Genomic DNA, 24,071 nt, shown 5'->3' on the forward strand with positions numbered 1-24,071 from the left:
CCGATCCGCCGTAATGACCGTCCTCTCATGTGACAGTTCTTTTATAACTGAGGGCGGGCCACACGGTGACGTCGCCAGGTGACCCCGTCCCCCTCCGACGGACGGGGACATCCCTATGGCTGCCCTGTAGCGTCAGAGGGGGCGGGGCCACCCGGTGACGTAACCGTGTGGCGAACACCCGATACTTGCGTTCGACTCGAACATCGGGCTCATCCCTATTATTCACAGAGGAATTACTCTACTTACTTTGTCACTTGCTGATTGCGTGGAATTTTTTTTTTTTTGGTACTTTTATAACACTTACAGCGGATATTTATTTAACGTGACCATTTATGGTCAATATTTATCAGTTGGTATTATCACTTATTTTTATTCACACAGCGCAACTATATTAGGTTTATACATATTTCATGCATATTGTCTTTCATGCTTTTGAGTGCAGCTGTGAGGGTTAGTAATTATTTGATTTGTTAAAAATATTTGTGAAAGCACCACAGTTTTTATTTGCTTAAATTGACTTGTAAAGTTACTGAAACAATCCCTTTAACAGTTGGGCCAATGCAAAGATGCAAAGCTTTTTCAAATCGAAGAGTGTACATACCATTCCATCCAACAATCGCAGCTTGTGGAGGCTCAGCACAATTATATAATATACAACAATATTCCAGATCAGGCATAATGCTTCTGAACTTTTTTTTACATTGTTGTATTTTTTTTTTGCAAAAAAACTGGTTTGGAATAAATCCTGTATTCTCTGGATGATACATAAAATCCATAAAGCCTGTAGTTTTTAAAAATAATGAAATAATATGACTAAATGCTTAAAATGTAGCTCTCTATTTTGCAAAATCCTCTATTCAGCAATGATCCATAATTAAGCCTTTCATTGTAAGAATTAGGTAATTTGCCTATTATGAGATAGCATGTTCGGAAATTTGAGAATCGCAGTGGAAATCTAAGTAACAAATGCAGACTGTACTGCCGCATGCAAAGTCTAACCACTGTTTCATATCTCACTAATGCTTCCTAATTTCTCCCTATATCTCTCTGGCTGTATTTTTGGATGGGTAATTGTCAATGAGGAATGCACACAGCAACTAATCAGCAACCATTTTCATTGAACTTGACAGCTCTAAACTGATGAAAAGTGAAGTCTTATTGCATATCATTGCTATTAGCTCATTTGTCTAATTTTTCTACATTATGTAAAGCATTGTACCCATCTGCCTCCTACTTAATCTCTAGTGAACAAGCATAAGGCAGCAATTCTTGAATCAGGGCCCTCTTGTAGCTTCAGGGACCTGGGCTCAGTGACATTCAGTACATTTGCTACATTACTGGATTGTATCATAATTAAACTGAACAATGTCTGGTACCCAACAAATAGACACTGGAAAGACATAGGGACTTTCAGAAAACCTGTAATGAGGCAAAAATGAAATTGCTATAGCCTATAGCTGACCTATTTCAGAAAATGCTAGTTACTTGGCTGTCTCTGCTATCAATACCTTCACTGACTCAAAACAAGCATGAAAATGAAGAAAAGTCAGAAACAAGTAAATGTCCCTATCCACTTGACCAGAATGACTACCAAAGAACTCATGTTTTGGGAAGGGTTGTCAGTAATGGCAGCCCTTACATGTTCTCATAGCAGGTTTTATTTAAATACATGAGTCACAAGACAACCTAGGCAGGATCCTAGGGCCAGGGCAGCTTAGCTACAACTTTTATTCTCCTGTAGTAAGCCAAGTGGATAGTACAAATGGTGAAAGTTGTACATCCTGTCACTTTTCAAGGGACAATGCACTTGTAGGCAATTGGTGTCTAATGGGACAAGCTAGTTCAGACAATGTAACTGGTGCATCTCATCTGTGCCTATTACAATCCTTATCAATGTCAATCCAAGGTATGTGGGGAGGGGGCTAAGCTTCTATCTCACCTAGAGCCAATACTGCCATAGTCTATGTTTGGCGCAGGCTGCAGACTGCAATATAAGCAGTGGCGACTGGTGCTAAAAAATTTGGGGAGGGGGGTGCACTCACCAGAGCTGTCGTGACTCCCCTGATACCCAGCGACTTCTGTGTTAACCCAGTCTTCTTTCCGGGTTCCAAATCTTCAGCCTTCTGATTGGCCAGGACAAAAAGCCGGAAATTGGAAGTGACGCAATGGCGAATATTAATTCGCTAAAATCAAAAGTTGGAGGGCAATCTAAAGCAAGCCAATCAGTGCCTACAATCACATACCTGGAAAAAATGTACAGACCTAATAGACAGCCATTAGTCAGGCGCCCTGCACAGTACACACACATAGAATGATTTATTTTTAAATACATGATAATATGACAAACATTTATTTACTTTAAGATGATAAAAATGTTAGTCATATTATCATTCATTTCAAAATAAATCGTTCTAAGATTAGCTTTTTATTTGACAAAACTTTGGGGGTGCCCCTGCGCCCCTTATGGAATCGTCCGCCACTGAATATAAGCAATAATGGAACACTTACAAAATGTATTTTTCACTGCTGATTGACTAGAGGCTATAAAGTAGTCATGATGACTGTAGTGCTGAGCTTGTAGTCATTGACCCTTTTGATATGCTTAAAGTTAAAGATTCATACTGAATGCTAATGCTGTCTTTATGATTTTCCATGCCTTAGAGCAGGGATATGCAATTAGCAGACCTCCAGATGTTGCAAAGCTCTCCTCATGCCTCTGCCTCTGGGTGTCATGCTTGTGGCTGTCAGAGTCTTGCTATGCCTCATGGAACTTGTAGTTCTGCAACAGCTGGAGGTCTGCTAATTGCACATCCCTGCCTTAGAGGATGGCATTACATAGGACAAAACAAGAAGGACTGAGAATTGATACAGAGGACAGAGGATGTTATTATATTTTGCAAGGATCAGAAGTTTTTAAAGCTGATTTCAAAGTATAACTAAAGACAAAATATTATTTTTCATAGAATAGAGAAGGTTAAATTCACTGTTACTTTTTATTTGCCATCTGTCTTATTAGGGAGATATTCCTTTACTTCTTGTCCTGTAGACTCAACAGGAAGTTAGATAATTATATTTTAACATGAGAAAAGGCTAATTCTGGTTTGGTGGTGACTCTGTGAAATTTTGGATTTACCCTCACTTTCATTCCTGGTGGCATTGGTGATCTGGACAATTAAAGACAGTAAATTTCACTAAAGGGGACCCAGACAGTAATACAAACCTGGCAGTGGTTTTATCCCCTTACCAGTCTACAGAAACTGAAAAAAAAACTTTTTTGTCTTTAGCTATACTTTAAACTTTAGTAGCACATTATAACTTTAAAGGGAACACACCTTTAAACCAGGGATGAAATTATAATTTAACCATCCCTAAGGGCCGCCATACACGATTCAAACCATTAATTGGCAGGCTGAATGTACCAAGCTGATTGATCGATCAAGTTGGGTACAACCAGCCTGCCGGATTCACTTTCAATTATGGAAAGTGGCTGCTATAACTGCTAGCAATATTCACTGTCTTCTCCCGGCTGGGAGAGCTTCCCCCCGCCGGCTCCCATCTATGATCTGTCTGAAGATTTGGTGCATTTTTAAAAGCCTTTGGCCGAAAAGACTAGTCTCAGCTTCATCCCAACTGAAACACATTTGCTCCCGTTTGCCTAACACTTGGATTTTCCATTGTTCTTAGATCTTTGACTCATTTTGAAATGGTGAATCATTGTTTTTAGTAATATTTTGGCATTGATTCCTATGAAGACTGACTGCACTCAATCTCTTCCGTCAACTATGATTTTATTCATCATATGTTTTACGCCCTGGAAATTAGGATTTTGGCCAAAAAGCATGTCCTGACCCCATAACTTCCCTAATCAACAGAACAAGAACTGGCTACAGGCCTGCACCTGCAGTCAAATGATAAGAACATTTGATAACTATAGAAACCCAACATAGTTGATTACACTCCATTTGCAAAGCACAGAAATGCAAGTGTGTATGGATGTGGCAACTTACTTAAGGGCCTGATTGTGCTTGGTGTCATACTGAAGAGTGGAGAAATCACTGAGCGAATCTGACTTCTGTGATAGACAACTCAGGTGAGTGCGGATTCCTCGGCTCCTGCTGGGGATGAGAAGACAATGGTCAAAAAAAATCAGTGCAAACACACATTGATGCAGACAATAGATGTGAACACGGCTTTGTTTATATAGATAGATAGGTACCATACCAATCAGTAAATGTTTAATGAAATCAAATGTTTATACCGTAATAACACAATGACAATTACAATGATAAATGTGTGGTTTTGTACAACTTTCTGTTTACCATTTACAAGCTTGAATAAAGTGAACCTGGCAGAAAAAAATGGCAACCCTTCATCAAGATCCTGTCTTAGGCACATTCTGGTTTCCCACAATTCCAGTACCCACCATTGATACCTCCACAATGGGCAATACCAGCAGAAAGCGCTTAGAGATTAACGCAGAGATTAATGCAGAGATTAGGGGTAGTTAAACTTAAATCAGAAAAGTCTGTGGTTCATTAGTTTGTGATTCTCCTGAATATTTGCCATATGGCTTTTAACAATAGATGAAGCAGATAGTAGTAAGTGTAAGTGGTAAAGTATTGAGAGATTATTTGACTTCCACTTAAACTTGGATCAGTTTTGTGTGTACTGCCAGGGCCCTCTATAAATTTCTACCTAGCTCAGCCAGTGGTTGTGTGTGTCACACATGAAGCTACAGTCATTTTCAATTTTCATCATTGACAAAGAAATTATTGGTACTTGCTAGCACGGATATATACACCGATTAGCCATAACTTTAAAGTGTATTCATTTTATGTTAAGTGAATAACACTGATTTCTTGTTACAATGGCATCTGAAAGTCGGTGGGATATTCAAGGCAGTGAGGTCCATGAAGTTAATGTTCAAAGCAGAAAAAAAAAACGGATATGGCAGTTTCTGGTATATGGGGCTGTGTACCTGCAGACCGGTCAGGGTCAGGTCAGCATGGGCTCCCAAAAGTGCCTCCCAAAAGTGCCTACATTGGGTATGTGAGAATCAGAACTGGACCACAGAGAAATGGAAGAAGGTGGCCTGGTCTGATGAATTATGTTTTCTTTTACATCACGTGGCTGGCCAAGTGCATGTGCATCGCTTACCTGGGGATAAGATGGCACCAGGATGTATTAGGGGGAGAAAAGCAATTCAACAGAGGCAGTGTGATGCATTTGGCATAGCTTTGCCTTTGGTCCTGCCAATCATGTGGACAAGTACACATCTACCAACGTTGTTGCCGATCAAGTACACAACTTTATGAAAATGGTATTTCCTGATGGCAATGACCTGTTTCAACTGGATAATGCACCTTGCCACACTGAAAAATGGTTCAAGAATGGTTTGAGGAACACAACTACTCTGAGGTGTTGACTTTGCCTCCAAATTCTCCAGATCTCAATACAATTGAGCATCTGTGGGATGAGCTGGCAAATTAAGTCCAAACCGTGGAAGTCCCACCTTGAAATTTACAGGACTGCTACTGGTGGTTTGGTGCCAGATACCACAGCATACCTTCAGAGGTCTAGTGGCATCCATGCCTCGATGGGTGAGGTCTGTTTTGGTGGCAAAAAGGGGCCTACTCAATATTAGGTGGGTGGTCATAAAGTTAAGGCTGATCGTTGTATTATAACAAGCTGAAAAATCCCCCTGTTATCTCTACAAGCAGTTCCAAGGTTCTGAAGAACTTAAAGCGGGGGTCCACCTATCTATCATTTTTTTTTTTTTGAAGTTCATTCACAAACTTTTCTTCTTATGATTATCTACTCACATGTTCTGTGTAATAAGTCTGCCTGTGTCCGATTTCGTTGTAAAGAATAACTTATAAAATTCACTGAAGGCGGTTTCCATCTTCATTGTGGGCATTTGAAGCCCACAAGCATGTATTTCCTGGATGCAGTGAATGCTGTGCTCCCAGCATTCACCGAGATGTTGTGATGACGCTGTTGCACAATGCATGCTGGGAAGCCTGAGATTAGCTCCCAGGGGACTGTGGGAGGTCTGGGAGAGGCTAGAAACACGCCTACTCCCATGGGAGGAAAACCAGGAAGTGCTAAGAAGATTAGAAAAAAAAAGGTAATTACGGCGATTTAAATTTTTTTACACAGCATGTCAGCATCTAGGCAAGGAAGAGAATGCATAGAGATAATGTTCAAAATTTGGGTGGAACCCCGCTTTAATATCATCCTTTCGAAAAAAAAAATCCTATGACAGATACATAACATATTAAGCTCTTGGAGGCAGTTATTATGTATAAAGCAACTCTGTAACAGATCTGTAGAAATGAATAACATTTGTAAATGTTCAAACTATAGTAAGAAATAAGAAGTAAAAATTTTAAAGGCCAGAAGTGACAATTCAATTTTCTCTGTAGAAATGTAGTTTTACGGTGATACCATTTATTGGCTAATTGAGTATATTGTCCTGCAAGTGTTCAAAGCATGCTGGCCTCTTCTTTAGGCAATTCTGCAGAGTGTTGTGCTAATGCCTAACATGGTACAACACTCTGTAGAAATGGGAATTATTCTTTCACTAGGGAGCCCAGTTACAGTATAAAGCAGGTGTATGACCTTACTGTTACCATAGGAGAGCGTTAGTAAAAATGCACAGATATAAAGCCTAACACTGTGAATTGTAAATGTATTTAGCACTTCACTTGCTTCGGGTCTCTGAAGCAAATGAAGACTATTTTAAATAAAATGGGGAAAAAAGCCAGTTGGAGGAAAGCCCAGTCAGTTGAGCTGTCAGTGTCATGTGACTGGCATTTCCACCAATTACACAGTGTTCTCTATAGTGTTATGCAGAGTACACTTTGTAGGAAACCACAGGCTACACACTACTGCTTGCAGTTTATGAATTATTTGTAAAATACAGGCACAGTGTAAAGCAAACACAGCATTCCATTGGGTAGTGGTATCTGCTCTTTATTATAAATGGCATCATAATATGCATCAGAGTTCCATGTCAATCAATTGAGGGAAAAGTCTTTTTTTTTCTCAATTCTTCCCTTTATTGAGAAGAGAGCTGGTTGTGTGTGCGCATCCTGCAATTCTATTATTCAGTTGAGTCTCTAAAGTAAAAACATTGGTACACTATATTTACATTGGATTGATTTCTCTCTAAGTAGAACTCCTGATGTAAGTAAGCATCCCACACTTTTCCATACAGTGGAAATATGTATTCTTTCTAGTCTGAGATTACCACTGTTATATACTGTTTGGAGCTCATTCACACTATTGCTCTGCGGCAAGATGATACTTGCATTGATGCAATGCACTGACATTCATTCTAAATTGCAACCTAATGCACATTGCTGTTGGATATGCCTTAAAGTAAAGTGGCATATTAAAACCCTCAGTGTTTTTTACCTTTAAAAGAAACTACACTCTGCCTAACCCCCCCCCAAAAAAAAACAAAGATTACTAATGGGGCGTACACACGGTCGGACTTTTCGACCGGACTGGTCTGACGGACACCGACGGACCAAATCCGGCGAACAATCCAATCTTGTGTGGGCTTCACCGGACTTTCAGCGGACTTTTCCAGTTGCAAATCTGACAGACTTTAGATTTGGAACATGCTTCAAATCTTTACGTCGTAACTCCGCCGGACCCAGAAATCCGCTCGTCTGTATGCTAGTCCGACGGACAAAAACCGACGCTAGGGCAGCTATTGGCTACTGGCTATCAACTTCCTTAATTTAGCCCGGTGTACATCATCACATACGAATCCGTCGGACTTTGGTGTGATCGTGTGTAGGCAAGTCCGTTCGTTAGAAAGTCCGTCGGAAGTCCGTCAAAAGTCCGTTGAAAGTCCTCTGGAAAGTTTGTCGGACCAGTCCGGTGGAAAAGTCCGCACGTGTGTACGCGGCATAACAATAACACTTACATACTTACTATGCCATGGAGTGACACCATCTTTAACTTGGATCTAGCAGCATGCATACACACACTGTGAGTCTCTGCCAGGTCTGGGTCTCTCAGGCCCCCCAGCATGTCTGTGTATGCATCTGATTCCCCGCTAATGCGCACCCACATTCCTGGGATGGTTCGTCACACATCCTAAGGGGCAGTTTTACGAGATACTGTGCATGTGCACACACATCGGGGGAGTCTGACGAAAAACCTTTCATCATTCTGTCCTAGGTTGGATCTTGGCTGTGTAAAAAATAAATAAATAACTAAATTCAAAAACCCTTTTTTTTTTTTTTTTTTTTTTGATAATTTTTAAGAGACAGGAGAGCTGGATATGAAAATGGGTAAAGGTCTCATTTTAACACATTGAAAACAATAAAATAAACATTCCCAGTAGAGGGAAGTGAGAACCCAGCCTGGAAACATTCCCAGTAAACTATTTCTTCCAATGCTTACAATGGCCCTTGCAATTTACAATATTCAGTGCTGCTGGCTCCTGCTTTTTTAGTGCTGCCTCCATGAACTTGTAGTCTTCATAGGAAAGAGTTAACAGTGGACAGTGCAGTCTCAAGCCAGTCTATTAGCTTAGAGAAGGGAGGAGGGAGAGGACTAGGGAGGAGCAGGTGAGTGCCTTGCCATCCAAGGCTACTGGGCTGTGTGAAAACAAAAAAACACTCTTGCGCATTAATGTGATGTCCAGGTGGTCTATTACTCAAGGGATGGTGTCTCAGGCTGCCCTACAGGATATGGGATGTTCTAATAGTCACAAGAAAAATAAAGAAAAGAGGGCGTACCAGCCTAGTGCATTATCCCAAGTAAATGTATTAATAATAAAAACACAATTAAAAACTACTCATAAAATTATGAAGAATTATTGCTAATCGTGGCAATCAGTCCTAGAACCGACAGTCTCCAGATAGCAGAGGAGAAGACATCAGTGACTCTTCTGGCTTACTCACAGCAGGTGGGTGGCCCAGGCTCCCATGTGATGTGTCTAATTAATACATGTGTATATATTGAGCTGAAGGAGCCACTACTGCTAGGCTCTGAGGAAGACGAAAACGCGTCAGTCAGCAGAGGCCCTGATGTCTTCTCCTCTGCTGTCTTACGCGTTTTCATCTTCCTCAGAGCCTAGCAGTAGTGGCTCCTTCAGCTCAATATATACTCAATAGACTGTCGGTTCCAGGACTGATTGTCACGATTTTGTGAGTAGTTTTTAATTTTTTTTTTTAGTGTCAATAAATATACTTGGGATAATGCACTAGGCCGGTGCACCCTCTTTTCTTTCTTTTACTGGGCTATGTGTTTCTATTGATGCACACAGCGTAGGGAGACACAACTGCATGCAAGGGTGGCTCCATAGAATGCTGCAAGATAAAGAAGCCGCCCTGAAACAGGAAACTTGGGGTCATGGCACCAGCTTAAACAGGAATATTGGCAAGGATTAAAACATAAAGAAGCTGCATATTTAGAAAGTGATTAAATCAGCTCCTAAAAGTGTTTTTAAATTGAAGGTTTAACCCTTTCACTGTCCGTTCCGTACGCCTTACGGACCTACAGAAGTGCCTGCAGGTGGCCAAGTCGGTACGTCATACGGACCTCTTTTCTCCTTCTCTTATAAGCTCACGGTCACTTCAATGACCATAAACATATAGCAGAATTGATCAGCAGACTCTGCTGAACAATTCTATAACTCTGATCAACGAATTACAACCAGATCAGAGTTATTAACACTAAATGTGACTGCCCCCCTCTGCTTCCCTGTCCCCAGCCTCTCCACCCCCCTGCCGCTCCCTTCCACCTAAAATGACTCCCCCCACTGTCCTTTACTATCCCCTTCACCCCCCTTCTTCACCCCCAGCATTGAGTACCCCCCCTCCACCTCATCCGACTCCCCCGCAAATTCGGTCCCCCGCAGCTACCATAATAAGCCAGCATCCCTCCCCTGCCACTCCCGCTAGCTCCAGGTGTTGCATGGAGCTCAGGGGGATCCAGGTGTGTCCCCCCAAACACTCTGATCACCCCCCATACTGGCCCCCGCACCCCCGATCCACCCATGCTGGAAGTGGCAACCCTCCTTCCCCTCCCGCAGTCTGCAGCTTCTTCTCCATCAATATGACAGGCTGAGGATTGTGGCGGGGGAGGGGGGAGCGGTGCGGGTGATGTTTGGGCTTGGGGGCTTGGTAACCATGTGTTTACCACCCCTCTCTGTGTAGCACAGTGGGCGCAGGCAGCAATCACTATGATCGCTCCTAAATGTCCACTGACAGCTTATAATAATAAACCGTGAGTGTTACTATGTATCAGAGGAATCTCTATACAGATTCCTTATTCATTCATGTAAATGAATGAATGCAGAGAAAAGTACCCTTCAGTCTCTTTTTCTGTCTCAAAAAAAGAGATATGGGGGTCTGTTTAGACCTCTGATATCTTGATATCTCACCAAAGAACCCCCCCCCCAAAAAAAATTTATATATATATATATATATATATATATATATATATATATATATATATATATACAGTATATAACTGTAAAAAGATTAAAAAAGTAAAAAAAAAAAAAAACATAGGAAGACCCAGTGACTTTTTTGGGGGACGCAACCCCCCCTCAGGTAAGCCCACACCCAGCCTCTCCACGGTGATGGCCCCCCTCCAGAACTCACCCCTCCACGGTGACAGTCTCCCCCTGCACTCACCCCTCCACGGTGACAGTCTCCCCCCTGCACTCACCCCTCCACGGTGACAGTCTCCCCCCTGCACTCACCCCTCCACGGTGACAGTCTCACCCCTGCACTCACCCCTCCACGGTGACAGTCTCACCCCTGCACTCACCCCTCCACGGTGACAGTCTCCCCCTGCACTCACCTCTCCACGGTGACAGCCTCCCCCTGCACTCACCCCTCCATGGTGACAGTCTCCCCCCTGCACTCACCCCTCCACGGTGACAGTCTCCCCCCTGCACTCACCCCTCCACGGTGACAGTCTCACCCCTGCACTCACCCCTCCACGGTGACAGTCTCACCCCTGCACTCACCCCTCCACGGTGACAGTCTCCCCCTGCACTCACCTCTCCACGGTGACAGCCTCCCCCTGCACTCACCCCTCCATGGTGACAGTCTCCCCCCTGCACTCACCCCTCCACGGTGACAGTCTCCCCCCTGCACTCACCCCTCCACAGCTTCCTCGGGAGAACATGGAAGACAATCGCGAATATTAATTCGCTATTGTCACCATTGGGTGGGTTCGGGGTGCAATGCTCTGTGCTTGAGACCAACCTTTTTCAAGCCAATTAGAGCCTTGGGTTCTAATTATGTGGCTTAAAAAAAAAAGCTCATACAAACATATGAGTCCGGCGCCTTGCAGAGGGGCAGCGTGCCAGCGCCCCCTAATGGACCGGCCGCTCCTGGTAAGACCCCCTTTCACATGGAGCGGACTCTATAAAGAAGAACTGCCTGCTCAGCGGGGGATATGTCTGCTGATCCCTGCTGAGCAGGCGGATGTCAGGTCCGTGTCCGCTGTGCTGGTGCAGAACGGACACAGACACAGCCCGCTGTTCTCTTTGGGGCGATCGGATGGAAACGGATCACCTGTCCAGTTCCATCGGATACCATCTGATCCGATCTGCTAGATGGATAGGGAATGAGATCCCCATCACTCTGTTTTCAGTGGACTGGACTGGATCGGATGCAGGCGGGTGTAAACGGACACATGTGCATTTACATCAGCCCCTCCATAGAGAACAATGAGTGGTCCGATTGGGCCCGCCTGAAAAATGGACAGGCAGATCCGATCGGTGTGCTTGTGTGAAAGGGGCCTAAGTCCTTGTTCACCCAGAGCATACACAGTGTAGAGGGATGCACAGGTGTTTTATGCATCTCTGTGCAGGCAGTCCCATTGATGTCATTTGGGATGCAGCAACTGCACGAACAGAGCCATTGCTCCCAGTTTGACATCCATGTAGGTCCAGTTGCATGTCCCTGAGCTCACACTGTGTGCGTTCGGGGTGATGTACCCACACCCACATGGATGCCTGTGCAGCCTTGGCATCCCAGTTGACATAAATGGGACTGCCTGTATGGGGATACATGGAACACCTGTGTATTCCTGTGTGGGAAAACATGGCCCCCCATGGGCATAAACTTTAGTATGCCACATGTGAACGATGCTTTAGTAGCAATTTAGCAGGAATTTTGAAAGTTATGTTGTGTTTATGCGTAATATTAATGATTTTAGTGTATTTTTAGAGAAATTGTTTTGATAAACATTTGCCTTAAAAATCAGTAGCACCTTCTTTTTATTCTACTGGCCATGTGCTTTCAGAAAATGTATGGTTTGAGGGGTCTTTTACTAATTCTGAAAGCTGTAAGTAAAAAAGCAAAACCTCCAGATTTTCTAAGAAACTTTTGTGTACGTCCGATTTTCATTATTTCTCAAAAAGGCGCAATTTAAAATTTACAAATATTTGTTATGTATTAACTCCATAGAGGTTAAGCTTTTATATTTAGTTTGAATTTAGCAGGAATTTTGTAAAATTAGCTGTGTTTTCATCTGCTAATAATGGTTTTAGTGTATTTTTAGCAAAAATATGATAAACATTTGCGCAAATACCGCGGGGCCTAAAAAATCAGCAGCACCTTCTTTTTATTCCAGAGGCCATATGCTTTCAGAAAATATATGGTTTGGGGGGGTCTTTTACAAATTCTGAAAGCTGTAAGTGAAAAATTAAAACCTCCAGATTTTTAGAGACATTTTTGGGTATGTTCGATTTTCACCATTTTGCAAAAAGGCGCAATGCAAAAACTCAATGCAGGTTAAGCTTTTATATTTATTAGGAATTTTGTAAAATTTGCTGTGTATTTATCTGCTAATCACGATTTTAGTGGATTTTTAGCAAAAATATTGTTTTGATTTGCTTTCAGAAAATATATGGTTTGGGGGTGTTTTACAAACTTTGGGTGTCATGGGTGTCATTGTCTGACACGGCGGCGGAGGAGTGAGGCGGCTACCAACCACCAACGATACTGGCAATATCAGAGACCTAGATTTCCTTACAGGAGGTCTCCCTTGATTCTCATAACTACAGCTGAGTCTGCTTATCCAGCACACCTGTGTCGCCCACGTGCTACTGGGCATATACTTCTTTACATATTTATATTGGGACAATTTCCTTCTCTTCCTCTTCCCCTCTCCTGATCCCTTGGTCGCTGGGACCTCTTGAGGTAGCGCTGTCCCCCTCTCTATGGGGACACACTGGGACCAGTGTGGATAAGGTGGGGCCGGAGACACGCCCGTTTCCCAATTTGGTTTTCTGGCGTCCATTGTGTGGCTGCCCCCAGGAATGCTTCCGACGGTTGGCCTCTTCTCCTGCTCATGCTTGGTGTAAAGTCTGCTTACCATTGCCTCTGATGAAGGGACTTTAACAGCCCCGAAACGCGTAAGGCTCAGGTAGAAGACTACATGAACACATCCCTTTTTTCGCTCACCAGCAGAATACTGTTTTTATTGTCAAACTGATTCATATGTTTGTATCTGTAGAAAAATCTTTTTGTATATTTTTACTCAATTGCATTAATAAAACTTGCTTTTTTACTCTTACTCTTTGTTGCCTTCAAAGTCCCACCACTCTCTGAGGGGTCCATTCTCTCTTTTCTTGTATGCTAGGGATGGTGGCAACTTTTGTGACACGATTGGATGGTACCTTTCCCTTTTTTTTTACAAACTTTGAACGCTATAAGTGAAAAATAAAAAAGCGATGGAAAAATTGGGCCTGGCAGCGAAAGGGTTAATATCACTTTAAGCCAAGTAATTGAACAAGAGGAAGAGCTTAGGATTTTGTAACTTCATGTACAATAATCAGTCAAAATTCTCTGCATGGGTTGCTTTTTCATCAGCACCTGGTTTAACAAAAGTCAAATTTTCAAAAGTCTTTTATCAAAAGAGCTAGGTGGAAAATATCAAGGGAATAGCACCTGCATCCAATCAGATGCAGGCACTGTTGGTATATTCTAAAAGCCACCTGTGCAGGCTGTAAGAATACATAGCCTGCAGCAGAAGATTAGGACACACTGTTTAGTGTGTATGGAGGTATCTGTTAGATTTCTTTCACTCTTTCCTTTACTTTTTCTTAGTTCAAAGCAACAACAGAGCAATTAGAGTGCATGTTAACCCAATAGCAAAAATGTAATAAATTGCAGCTTACCAGTCCTTAGATGCAGTGGCTACACTAGTTTGCTTTTTTAAGAATTTTCCTTTAATTTTCACCTGATGAGCCTGCAAATAGCACACTTCCTGTCCTACAACCCCCTATGCCCTCTGCTAAGATCCCCATCCCAGCACAAATCTTTGCCCCCCCAGCTCAAATCATCTCTCTCGCCATATGCCCCCAGCACAAATCCCCCAGCAAAAATAATTGTACCCCTCCTAGCATGAATCCTCCACCCCTCAAATTTCCCCTCTGAGTACAAATCTTTTCCCCTCACTCCAAATCCCCCTCTTCCAGCTCAAAATTTCCCTCCCCCCAATCCCCCATCCTAGCACAAATAACTCCCAATCAACCCTACTAGCAAACCCCCCCCCCACAAAAAAATAAAAATCCCCTCTACAATACTACTTTTATAGCACAAATCCCCCTTCCTAGCACGAATACTCTTCCCCCACCCCCCCACCCAACACAAATCCCCCCAAATCACCACTCCTGGCACACCTCTCAAAATTTGCCCTCCTAAAACAGTTCTTACCCCCTGCCGCCCCCTAAATTCCCCTTCTCAACACAATCCCCCCCCCCCAATTTCCTTGTGGTGCCCCCCAAGCTCACATAATACCACAGTGCCACCTCCTGCCCACCACTTATCCCTGCCCTGCTCACTGTACTGTATCAATGGAGGAACGGTGTTGTCACACTAGGACACAAAGTGAGTTAGGACTACATCTTCCCTTGCCATCTTCTCCAAAACATGGCAGGGGTCATGTAGTCCACAGAGAGAACTGATAACATTGGGACAGCACAGAAAATCATCAGCTCACTGGATTTCTGGGAGAATCGTCAGGTATTTTGTAACTTATCTAAAACATACTTTATTTTAGAAAACATTTTAAATGGTATATTTAACATAAAAAAGTGAAAAGTAGTAGAAGTTTATTGTTAAATACATGCTGTATACTTCAAATTAGATGTATGGGGTTAATGAAAAACAAACATACTCATCTCAATGCTGTAGCATCGGAGTGATGCTGCAACTGTCCTATGTTGGCTCTAAGAACTGAGCGATCTCATGACCACTGCTTGGAGCGGGAAGCGGTGACTGTCAGGTACCGCTCTCTGCTCTGCTCCTGCAGCACTCTCTGGATTGATGGGTAGGCAAAGGGCTAAGAGCCGGAACCAGCTGTCAATCAGGCAGCAGGATGAATCCAGACAATATGGTCAGGATCCTTCCAGAGTGAGTGCACTCCTGTGACTCGCAAGAGAAGCATGGCCAAAATCCTTTGGCCATACTTCTTGTATAAATAATAGAGAAATAATAGATTGATATATACAGCTGTATACATTAAATGTAGCATATCAATAGGTTTACAGGAAAAAGAGTTGGGGAATTGGACTCAAAAGTGTGACTGTCTCTCTAAAAAAGAGTGTTGGTTTCCATTACAATCTTCAGATTACCAAATGACAAAGACCCCAAGAAGTTCTTAAAGCGGAGTTCCACCCAAAAATGGAACTTCTGCTTTAAGGGAGGTGACCCCCTGACATGCCACATTTGGCATGTCATTTTTTTTGGGGGGGGGGGAGCTGGTACCCTCTTTTCATAGGGTTCCAGCTCCCATTTCCTCCCGGTGCACCATGGCACAGGAAGGGAGATCACCTCTCCCCCCTCCCTCTCGGCAATCATCTGGGACACGTCACAGGTCCCAGATGATTGCCCAGCCAGTCACAGTGCGCAGCTTGGCTCGCGCATGCGCAGTGGGTGCCCGGCTGTGAAGCCACAGCCGGGGTCCCACAGTTACAATGCCGGCGCCGCAGAGAGGAGGGGGAGACGAGCGGGGCTTCGTTCCCCCACATCGCTGGACCCTGGGACAGGTAAGTGTCTGATTATTAAAAGTCAGCAGCTGCGGTATTTGTAGCTGCTGACTTTTAATTTTTTATTTTTTTTTAGCAGAACTCCACTTTAATGTCAGTAATGTCATGTCATATATAGGCAGTGGGTGCTTGTTTGTTCATATAATGGTCATGCCTATTGCTTGTGTACATGAAATGATAGGATGGGATAAAAAAAAAACAAGCAGACAGAGATTACAGTTCCTCACTATCTACTGCTATTGACTAGGACTGATTAGACACCAAGCTCCTGGGAGGATAAATCATCACACGTCACCAGTGTATCTGTAATGATTCAGTGTTGTGTCTCCATAGGGAGGCAAATCCCACATTCCACAACTCGAGTATTTACAGGAAGGAACTGATTGATTCATGAAGGGAAAAACAGAAAAGAAAATGAATGATTAGATTTGAATGAATAATCATTTCTGAGAGAAATTAGATCTGTAATACATTTGTTAATTGAAGTAATTATTTTATTGCAATGAAATGTAATTTTTTTTTATTATTATTGTAACAATGGTCATCATATGGATTTTATTACCCAAATCAAATGGTTCCAAAGAAAATATTTGCTTTGCATAAATCAGTGGTCTCCAAACGGTGGCCCACGGGACAGATGCTGCTCTTTGCTTGCCTTTACCCAGCTCCTTGGGTCAGTATTCCACCTACTGATACTAGGCATTATTTCTCTCACTGACACCAGCAAAGGGGCACTATTCCTTCCACTGACACCAATAGTGGAGCACATTTCCTCCTACTAACACCAACAATGGGGCACTACTCCTTCCAATGATGCCAAGGATAGGGTATTGTTCCTTCCACAGATATTAATCATGGGGCACTATTCCTCTCACTGACACCAGTGATGGAACACTATTCTTCCCAATGATACCAAAGATGGGGTACTATTCCTCCCACTGATACCAATGATGGGGCACTATTCCTTTCACTGACACCAATGATGGGTACTATTTCTTCCATTGATGCCAAGGATGGAAGATTATTTCTTCCACAGATACCAATGAATGAGGTGCTATTCCATCCACTCACATCAATGATGGGCACTATTCCTTTCATCGACACCAAGGATGGGGCACTATTTCTTCCATAGATACCAATGAATGGGGCACTATTCCTTCCACTGACACCAATGATGGGTGCTATTCCTTCCATTGATGCCAAGAATGGGTCACTATTTTTTAAACAGATACCAGTGAATGGGGCACTTTTCCTTCCACTGACACTAACAATGGAACACTATTATTCTCACTGACACCAAAGATATTATTCCTCTCTGATACCAATGATGGGGCACTATTCCTACCACTGACACCATTGATAGGGCACTATTCCTTTCACTGACACCAAAGATGGAGCACCATTTCTCCCAATGGTATAAATTATGGGGCACTATTCCTCTTCCTACTGACTACAGGCGCTATGTAATTTTTGTACTCCCACTGACCACCAGGCTTGAGACATTGTTTACTCTCGCTAATTCTGGGACATTTTCTGCACCCACTGGCCCTTTGTTTAGGAAGTTCAGAGACCCCTGGCCAAAATCGATAAAATCGGTTCATTGTATAGCTTGTCAAGAGAATAAAGGTGCTAGCAGGAGCCTAGCAGGATCCTAGCAGGAGCTTAGGCAGAGAGGAGAACCCACTCCACACCATGTGTTATTGTTAGGGGCCTGGGTGGCCAATCACCAGGCTCTAATGTTGTCATGTGGGAGTTACGGGAGTGAGCCAGACACTTCTCATACTCAGAAGTATCTGATATTTCTCTCCACTCTCTGCAGCAATGTAGTGGAGGGCAAACACTGGAAGGTGGAGTTTAACCAGTTGCAGGGAGTTGCATTGAAGCAAAACAATTAATTGTTTTTTTTCTTTGATGATGCAAATGCCACATTTTACAACTTCAGTATTTCCAGGGAGCAACTTATTGATTTACAAATGTAAATAGAGTACAGAGCTGGAATTGAATAAATAAGCCTTTCAAAGAGAAATTGGATCTGTTTTACAATAATTAAAAATAGAAGTAACTTTGTCATTGCAAAAAAAATGTATATTTATTTTTTCGGTGGTTATAATAAGAGAATTTCATATGTTCAAAAGATTGGTTCCTCTATGTCTGTTGGCATTTTCTAAGTCTGTTTAACCACTTGCTTACAGAGCACTTAAACCCCCCTCCTATCCAGACCAATTTTCAGCTTTCAGCGCTGACGCATTTTGAATGACAATTGCGCGGTCATACAACACTGTACCCAAATGAAATTTTTATCATTTTTTCACCACAAATAGAGCTTTGTTTTGGTGGTATTTGATCACCTCTGCGGTTTTTACTTTTTGTTAAAAAAATGTACAAATCTGAATTTTTAAAAAAAAATGTTTTTTATTTTTTTATATTTTGTTATAAAAAATTTAAAACGGGTAATTTTTCTCCTTCATTGATGTATGCTGATGAGGCGGCAGTGATGGGCACTGATGGGTGGCAGTGATGGGCACTGATGGGTGGCAGTGATGGGCAGCACTGGCAGGTGGCACTGATTGGCACTACAGGTGGGCATTGGTAGGTGGCTCTTGTGGGCATTGATAGGTGGCACTTGTTGGCATTGATAGGTGGCACTTGTGGGCACTGTTAAGTGGCACTGTGGGCACTGTTAGGTGGCACTTTTAGGTGGCACTGATGAGGCAGATGTTGTGCTTCCACTTTGGGGCCTATGTCCCTGACATCTGAGCCGGTGATCGGCTTTTTTTTCTACTCGCGCTGTCAGCGTGAGTAAAAAAAAAAAACGATTACCGATCTTTTGTTTACATCATGTGATCAGCTGTCATTGGCTGACAGCTGATCACATGGTAAGGGGCCGGGACCGGCCCCTTACTTAGATCGGTGATCAGCCAAGTCTCAGTGACTCGGTGATCACAGCGCGCCCGGGAGCAGGGAGCGTGCACAGCGGAGGCCGTCATATGACGGCCTCCCGGGAATGCAGGTCCGCGCTGTGGCCGTCATTCCGCCATAGCGCGGATGTCTAGTGGTTAAGCCCCCATTCACATTGACGAGATTTGATATGCGATTTGACAAAATCAGAGCCTATTGCCAGCAATAGGAGCATCCTAATCGGTGCGACGCTGGCTTTGGGGACTGCCCTCCTCCAGAACACTCCGGTCAGTCATTGGCCATTGGATTTCCCCTCATTCTCTGTTCTGTCCAACATCCATAAAATCAAAAAAAAGTGGAGAGACTTTCCTTCACTTCCTGGTCTGTCTGACACTTGGACAGGAAAAAATCTATCTCATAGAGACAAAAGAAAGCAATAAAATCATGATAGAGACTCTAAATGTTACTGTGCAAAAAATCTGTTTCCATTGCTGCCTGTGGCGTGTGTTTCCTTACTTTTTCAGTTTTTCATGGGTATATAACACATAATTAAATCTGGGGGAAAAGGAAGGAGAAATAACACTTGGATGCTATTGAGTGACAATCTAACCTTGCAAAAACAGAAAATTATAGCATGTGATTATCTGGAAAATGTTCTTTTAATCAAAGAGTATACTACTCTGTGTGGACCTTGAACGACGTGCACCATCCAGAGGATTATCAATAGCTTCCTAAGATTGAGTATAAGTAGAGATTGTGTTGCAGTGACCTGTACTAAATACAAACATTTGCAAATCTGTGTGATTTCTTGCAACCAAAACAGGTCTATGGAAGCCTTTAAAGTGGAACGAAACTCAAAAAGGTCAGGAATTACTATGAAATATATATACTGAGTGTCTATATGGAGTGAGAGGTATATGCTATGCCAACATCACTGGAATCAAGTATATCTTACAGTATTTTGCAATTTTGTTTTGGGATTTTTTAGGAATTAATAATCCATAGATACAAGAATTAATTGAAAAATAACGCCACTTTATAAAAACATTTCATGTTAAAAACATACCTTATAAAATGTAGTTTGGCTGACAGATTTTGAGCACATACATTATCAACGATCACCTATTCAGCTATAAGTATACCCTTTATATTCCTTTGACAACAACAGCACTCCTGCACAGAGTTTGCATATTCTCCCTGTACATGCGTGGGTTTTCTCCAGATGCTATGGTTTCCTCCCACATTCCATAACCCAGTGTTTCTCAACTCCAGTCCTCAAGGCGCCCCAACAGGTCATGTTTTTAGGATCTCCATTATTTTGCACAGGTGATTTAATCAGCTTCACTGCCTTAGTCATTACCACAGCCGTTTCATCTAAGGGAAATCCTGAAAACCTGACCTGTTGGGGCGCCTTGAGGACTGGAGTTGAGAAACACTGCCATAACCTACCTGGTAGGTCAATTACCTCCTGTCTAAATTGGTGCAAGTATGAATGGGACCTTAGATTGTAAGCTTCTTGAGGACAGGGTCTGATGTGAATGTATAATATATATGTAAAGTGCTGCAAAAATTGACTGAGTTATATAAGTACCTGAAATAAATAAAATAAACATCAAAAAGATTAAAAAAAAACTTTGAAATTAGATTAAAGGCCCAGTCACACTTATGGGTTGTGCTAAGGCATTGTAAACACTAATTTTACTATGCATTAGTGAAACACATGTTATCACACAAATCAGTCCAGTTCTTCTTGAATGGCACCCTTTCACATTATTACAGTATGTGCCATGCATTGTGGTGTGCTGTGTTGCCAGCAAAAAAAGTCAGCTCCATTTGTGGTACATGCCTGCTCAAAATGAATTGGGTTTCTTTACACAGCAAGCTATAATGTGTTGATGCAATGCTTAGTATGAATGGACCCTTATGTATTGAAGCTTATATGAGATTTTGGTGATTAGGTTTAGAGGTTAGTTTGAGATCTGTTCATGTTTGGTTTTATTCCTTCATTGGGCCAAAGTGAGGGCAAACACAATTTGAAAGCATCTCAATGGCCCATGTAAATGATCCCTTCCAAGCAAGCATCATGCTTAGTTTATTGATATATTAATGGGTTTTCCAGGAGCTGTGAAGGTAGATCAGTTTGAGGGGCTCTGATGGTGGATCGAGGGAAGCTACGGCAAACATGTGAATCCTGCCTCACATGGAATCTTGACATTTTAATTATCAACAGGTTTCAGATTTGACTGGTTAAATATACAGCCACAGAAGAAAACCCTTTTAATCCATTCTAATCACCCACATTGGTGGAGGCAGCATACGCTGACAATGTATTTGTTCCTATGATGCAGTTTTCATTGTCGTGCATCATGGCTGAACCCACAGAACTGCTGAGTGTATTGTGTGTAGGCAGGAGGTGACAGAGTAAATGTTTTGTGTGCCTACTTCTAAAACCTACTGTGTTTTGTCTATGCTCCAAATTACCTGTAATGGGAAAAAAAGGCATTTCCTAGTTCTGTGTACATTAAGCCTGACCTTGATTATCTACCAGTTGTCAGCATGTACACCCAGAGAATAAATTGTGATTGATTCAGCGAACATTTGTTTTAAAAGCCACGGGAAACACAATACATTAAATATGTTTACTCCATTATGCTCAGTGAATAGGTATAATTAAAAATCTACTAATGGTGTAAAAAAAAAAATAGACTGACTCATGACATCTCGTATTATCACAACATCACCGGTCCTATGTAAAATGGCAAAGTTTGGCTGTCAGGACACATTGAAAATCCTAGCCTCATTTTAGCCTTAAAGGGTATTTCCACTTTTGCAGCCAAATTGGGATTAAACCTACTTTATATTTTCTACATGCTCCATATAACATAGCAAGACCTAAAAAAAAAATATGTAAACATTTTTGGTTACCTGTGTATAAGTAATTATGCACTGCTTTGTGAACAAATAAACAGCAAAATAAAATTAAAGTAAATAAATTGACCTTATTGAACAGCTGCAATCATAAAATAGTGGACTCAAACTACAAACCCAATAATAATTATGAATGCATGGTGCACTTATTCAAAATCCTTGTAGTAAAATAAAAGATAATCCAATACTTTATGATGGGTATTGACAAAATATTAGATAATTTAAAATTCCACCAGACCTATAACTATCAATTGTCCATATCCAGTATAAAGTCTTTACACATAAAACAAATGTTCCAATTAACATAGCATAACCTAAAAATCCTGCTTAAAAATCCTTACATGCTCCCCTCTCCCCCCCCCCCGTTCACCCCGCTCGCTTTGTAATGCTTAGGAGGGGGCTGTAGAGTAATGTGTAACATATTTAAACCTGTCTATACTGTGTTCGCAGTTCTACCAGCTGTAAACTAGATATGAACACTGTCTTAACAAAGGGTTAAAAATGTAGAAACTTTCCCGCCTGCGTTGTATGTTAATGAGGGATAGTGTGGGGACAAAGACACTGGAGACTGTTCTGAAATTCTTAGAAATTGAAGCACTACGCCAATGCTAAGAGGTCCAGATACAACTTTATTCTGATAAAAGTCAGGGGGACAATCCAAAAAGTATGCAATGTGTTTCAGGGGTTTCAGGGGTCCAACAGGGCCCCCTTCGTCAGGGCTTGATTGACAACAAAATGAATAAACCAAAAGTGAACTGATCCTTTAACATTATATTGTTCCAATGTGATTACAAGCACAGACCTTATCAGCATCTGGTTTGAGAGCCTGTCCTGATGAAGCCCTGATAAAGGGGGTGCTTTTGGACATCTGAAATGCATTGAATACTTTTTAGATTGTCTCTCTGACTGACTTTTATCAGAATAAAGTTGTATCTTGACCCCTTAGTGTTGGTGTGGATCATCAATTTAAAAATTTTTACATTACACTACAAGCCAAGTTGAATGTGGAGACTCTCTAGGGCAGTGTTTCTCAACCTTTTTTCAGTCAAGTAACCCTTTAAAATTCTGAACAATCTCAAGGCACACCATCCTAATGGTGCAAAATGAAAACCTGTGGCTTTGTGTAACTACATTTTTAGGCATTTTGCCAAGGCACCCCAGAAGAATCCTGAAGGCACCTCAGGGTGCCTGGGCACCCTGGTTGAAAAAGGCTGCTCTAGGGAGTAGAATCTGCCTGCTTGAGAACCAGATCATTTAAGCAACATCAATACTTTAAGATAGCGTTGCCAGTGAGACAACTTTCCTCAATAGAAAATCTTAGAAGAATCAGCCTTGACATATTCTCCTTAGAAACATATAGGTAAAGGTAAGAAATATATATATTGAAAAAAAAAATGTAGGTATGCTGTGTGAATGAGAACACATGGCAAACATATAGTGGGATCTTCTCAAATTTGACTGCAAAAGTGGAAATATGATCAGGCTTTAAAATGTAGTCCAGCCTGATTCCATTACAAGGCATTGTGGAAGCCTTGTAGAAAGGGAGGTCATTTCCTGAAAATGCAACGGCTGTATTTGATAATCAATAATTCAAAAGCAAGTAGGCATGTGGACTTCCCCTTTAGTTAAGATCCCTCTTAACTAAGAGAGAGGCCCATTAGGTGGGTGGTTCTGGGGCTTGGAGATCAGTTGGGGTTGGAAGCAGGAAGAAGAAAGGAGGACAACAGAAAGTGTCCTCCACTCTCCCCCCTTGGGGGGGGGGGGGGTAGGAAAAATAAACTGCAAAAACAGGCCTCCTAGGCTTAGACTACTCCTAAGACAGGAAAAACTGCTAAAGGAAGGTAAAGTGGTATTAGGTCTTGTGCCAAAGTGCAACCATTTTCCTATGCTGGCTGTAATCAGCAAGATGGCTTGTGATGAAATGTATTGCTCAGCCATGCTATGAAGAGCCATGCCTTTACTTGACTGTAATCATTGCACTATGTTCAGTAAAGCCATTTCAACTACATTTTGGCCTTGAAGTGCATTTATTGGCCAGCATCCTGCTATGTGAGAGAGAGTGAGAGTGTGCTCTGCTGGTATCCCCTGGATGTCGGCCTGGAGTAGGTGCCTAGAGTCTAGAACCCCTGGGAGTGAGTGGGCAAAGCACACAAGCAGGAGGGTGGATCTGAGACGGCCTTTGCCTGACACCCATACATCGGGGAGA

At 42.2% G+C, this 24,071-nt stretch overlaps 1 protein-coding gene across 2 annotated transcripts in view; it reads right to left on the minus strand.

Moving 5' to 3' along the window:
* RGS8 (regulator of G protein signaling 8) overlaps positions 1-24,071 on the minus strand; it is a 99,547-nt gene that overhangs the window by 54,025 nt on the left and 21,451 nt on the right. Inside the window, exon 2 of one of the 2 annotated variants that reach the window (XM_073593355.1) lies at positions 4,008-4,115. In XM_073593355.1, coding sequence (XP_073449456.1) covers positions 4,008-4,115 — 108 coding nt within the window. The remainder of the gene's footprint in view (positions 1-4,007; positions 4,116-24,071) is intronic. The other variant, XM_073593356.1, reaches the window with a different exon arrangement.

The sequence above is a fragment of the Aquarana catesbeiana genome, linkage group LG07, assembly GCF_042186555.1.
Source record: "Aquarana catesbeiana isolate 2022-GZ linkage group LG07, ASM4218655v1, whole genome shotgun sequence".
Taxonomy (NCBI): Eukaryota; Metazoa; Chordata; class Amphibia; order Anura; family Ranidae; genus Aquarana; species Aquarana catesbeiana.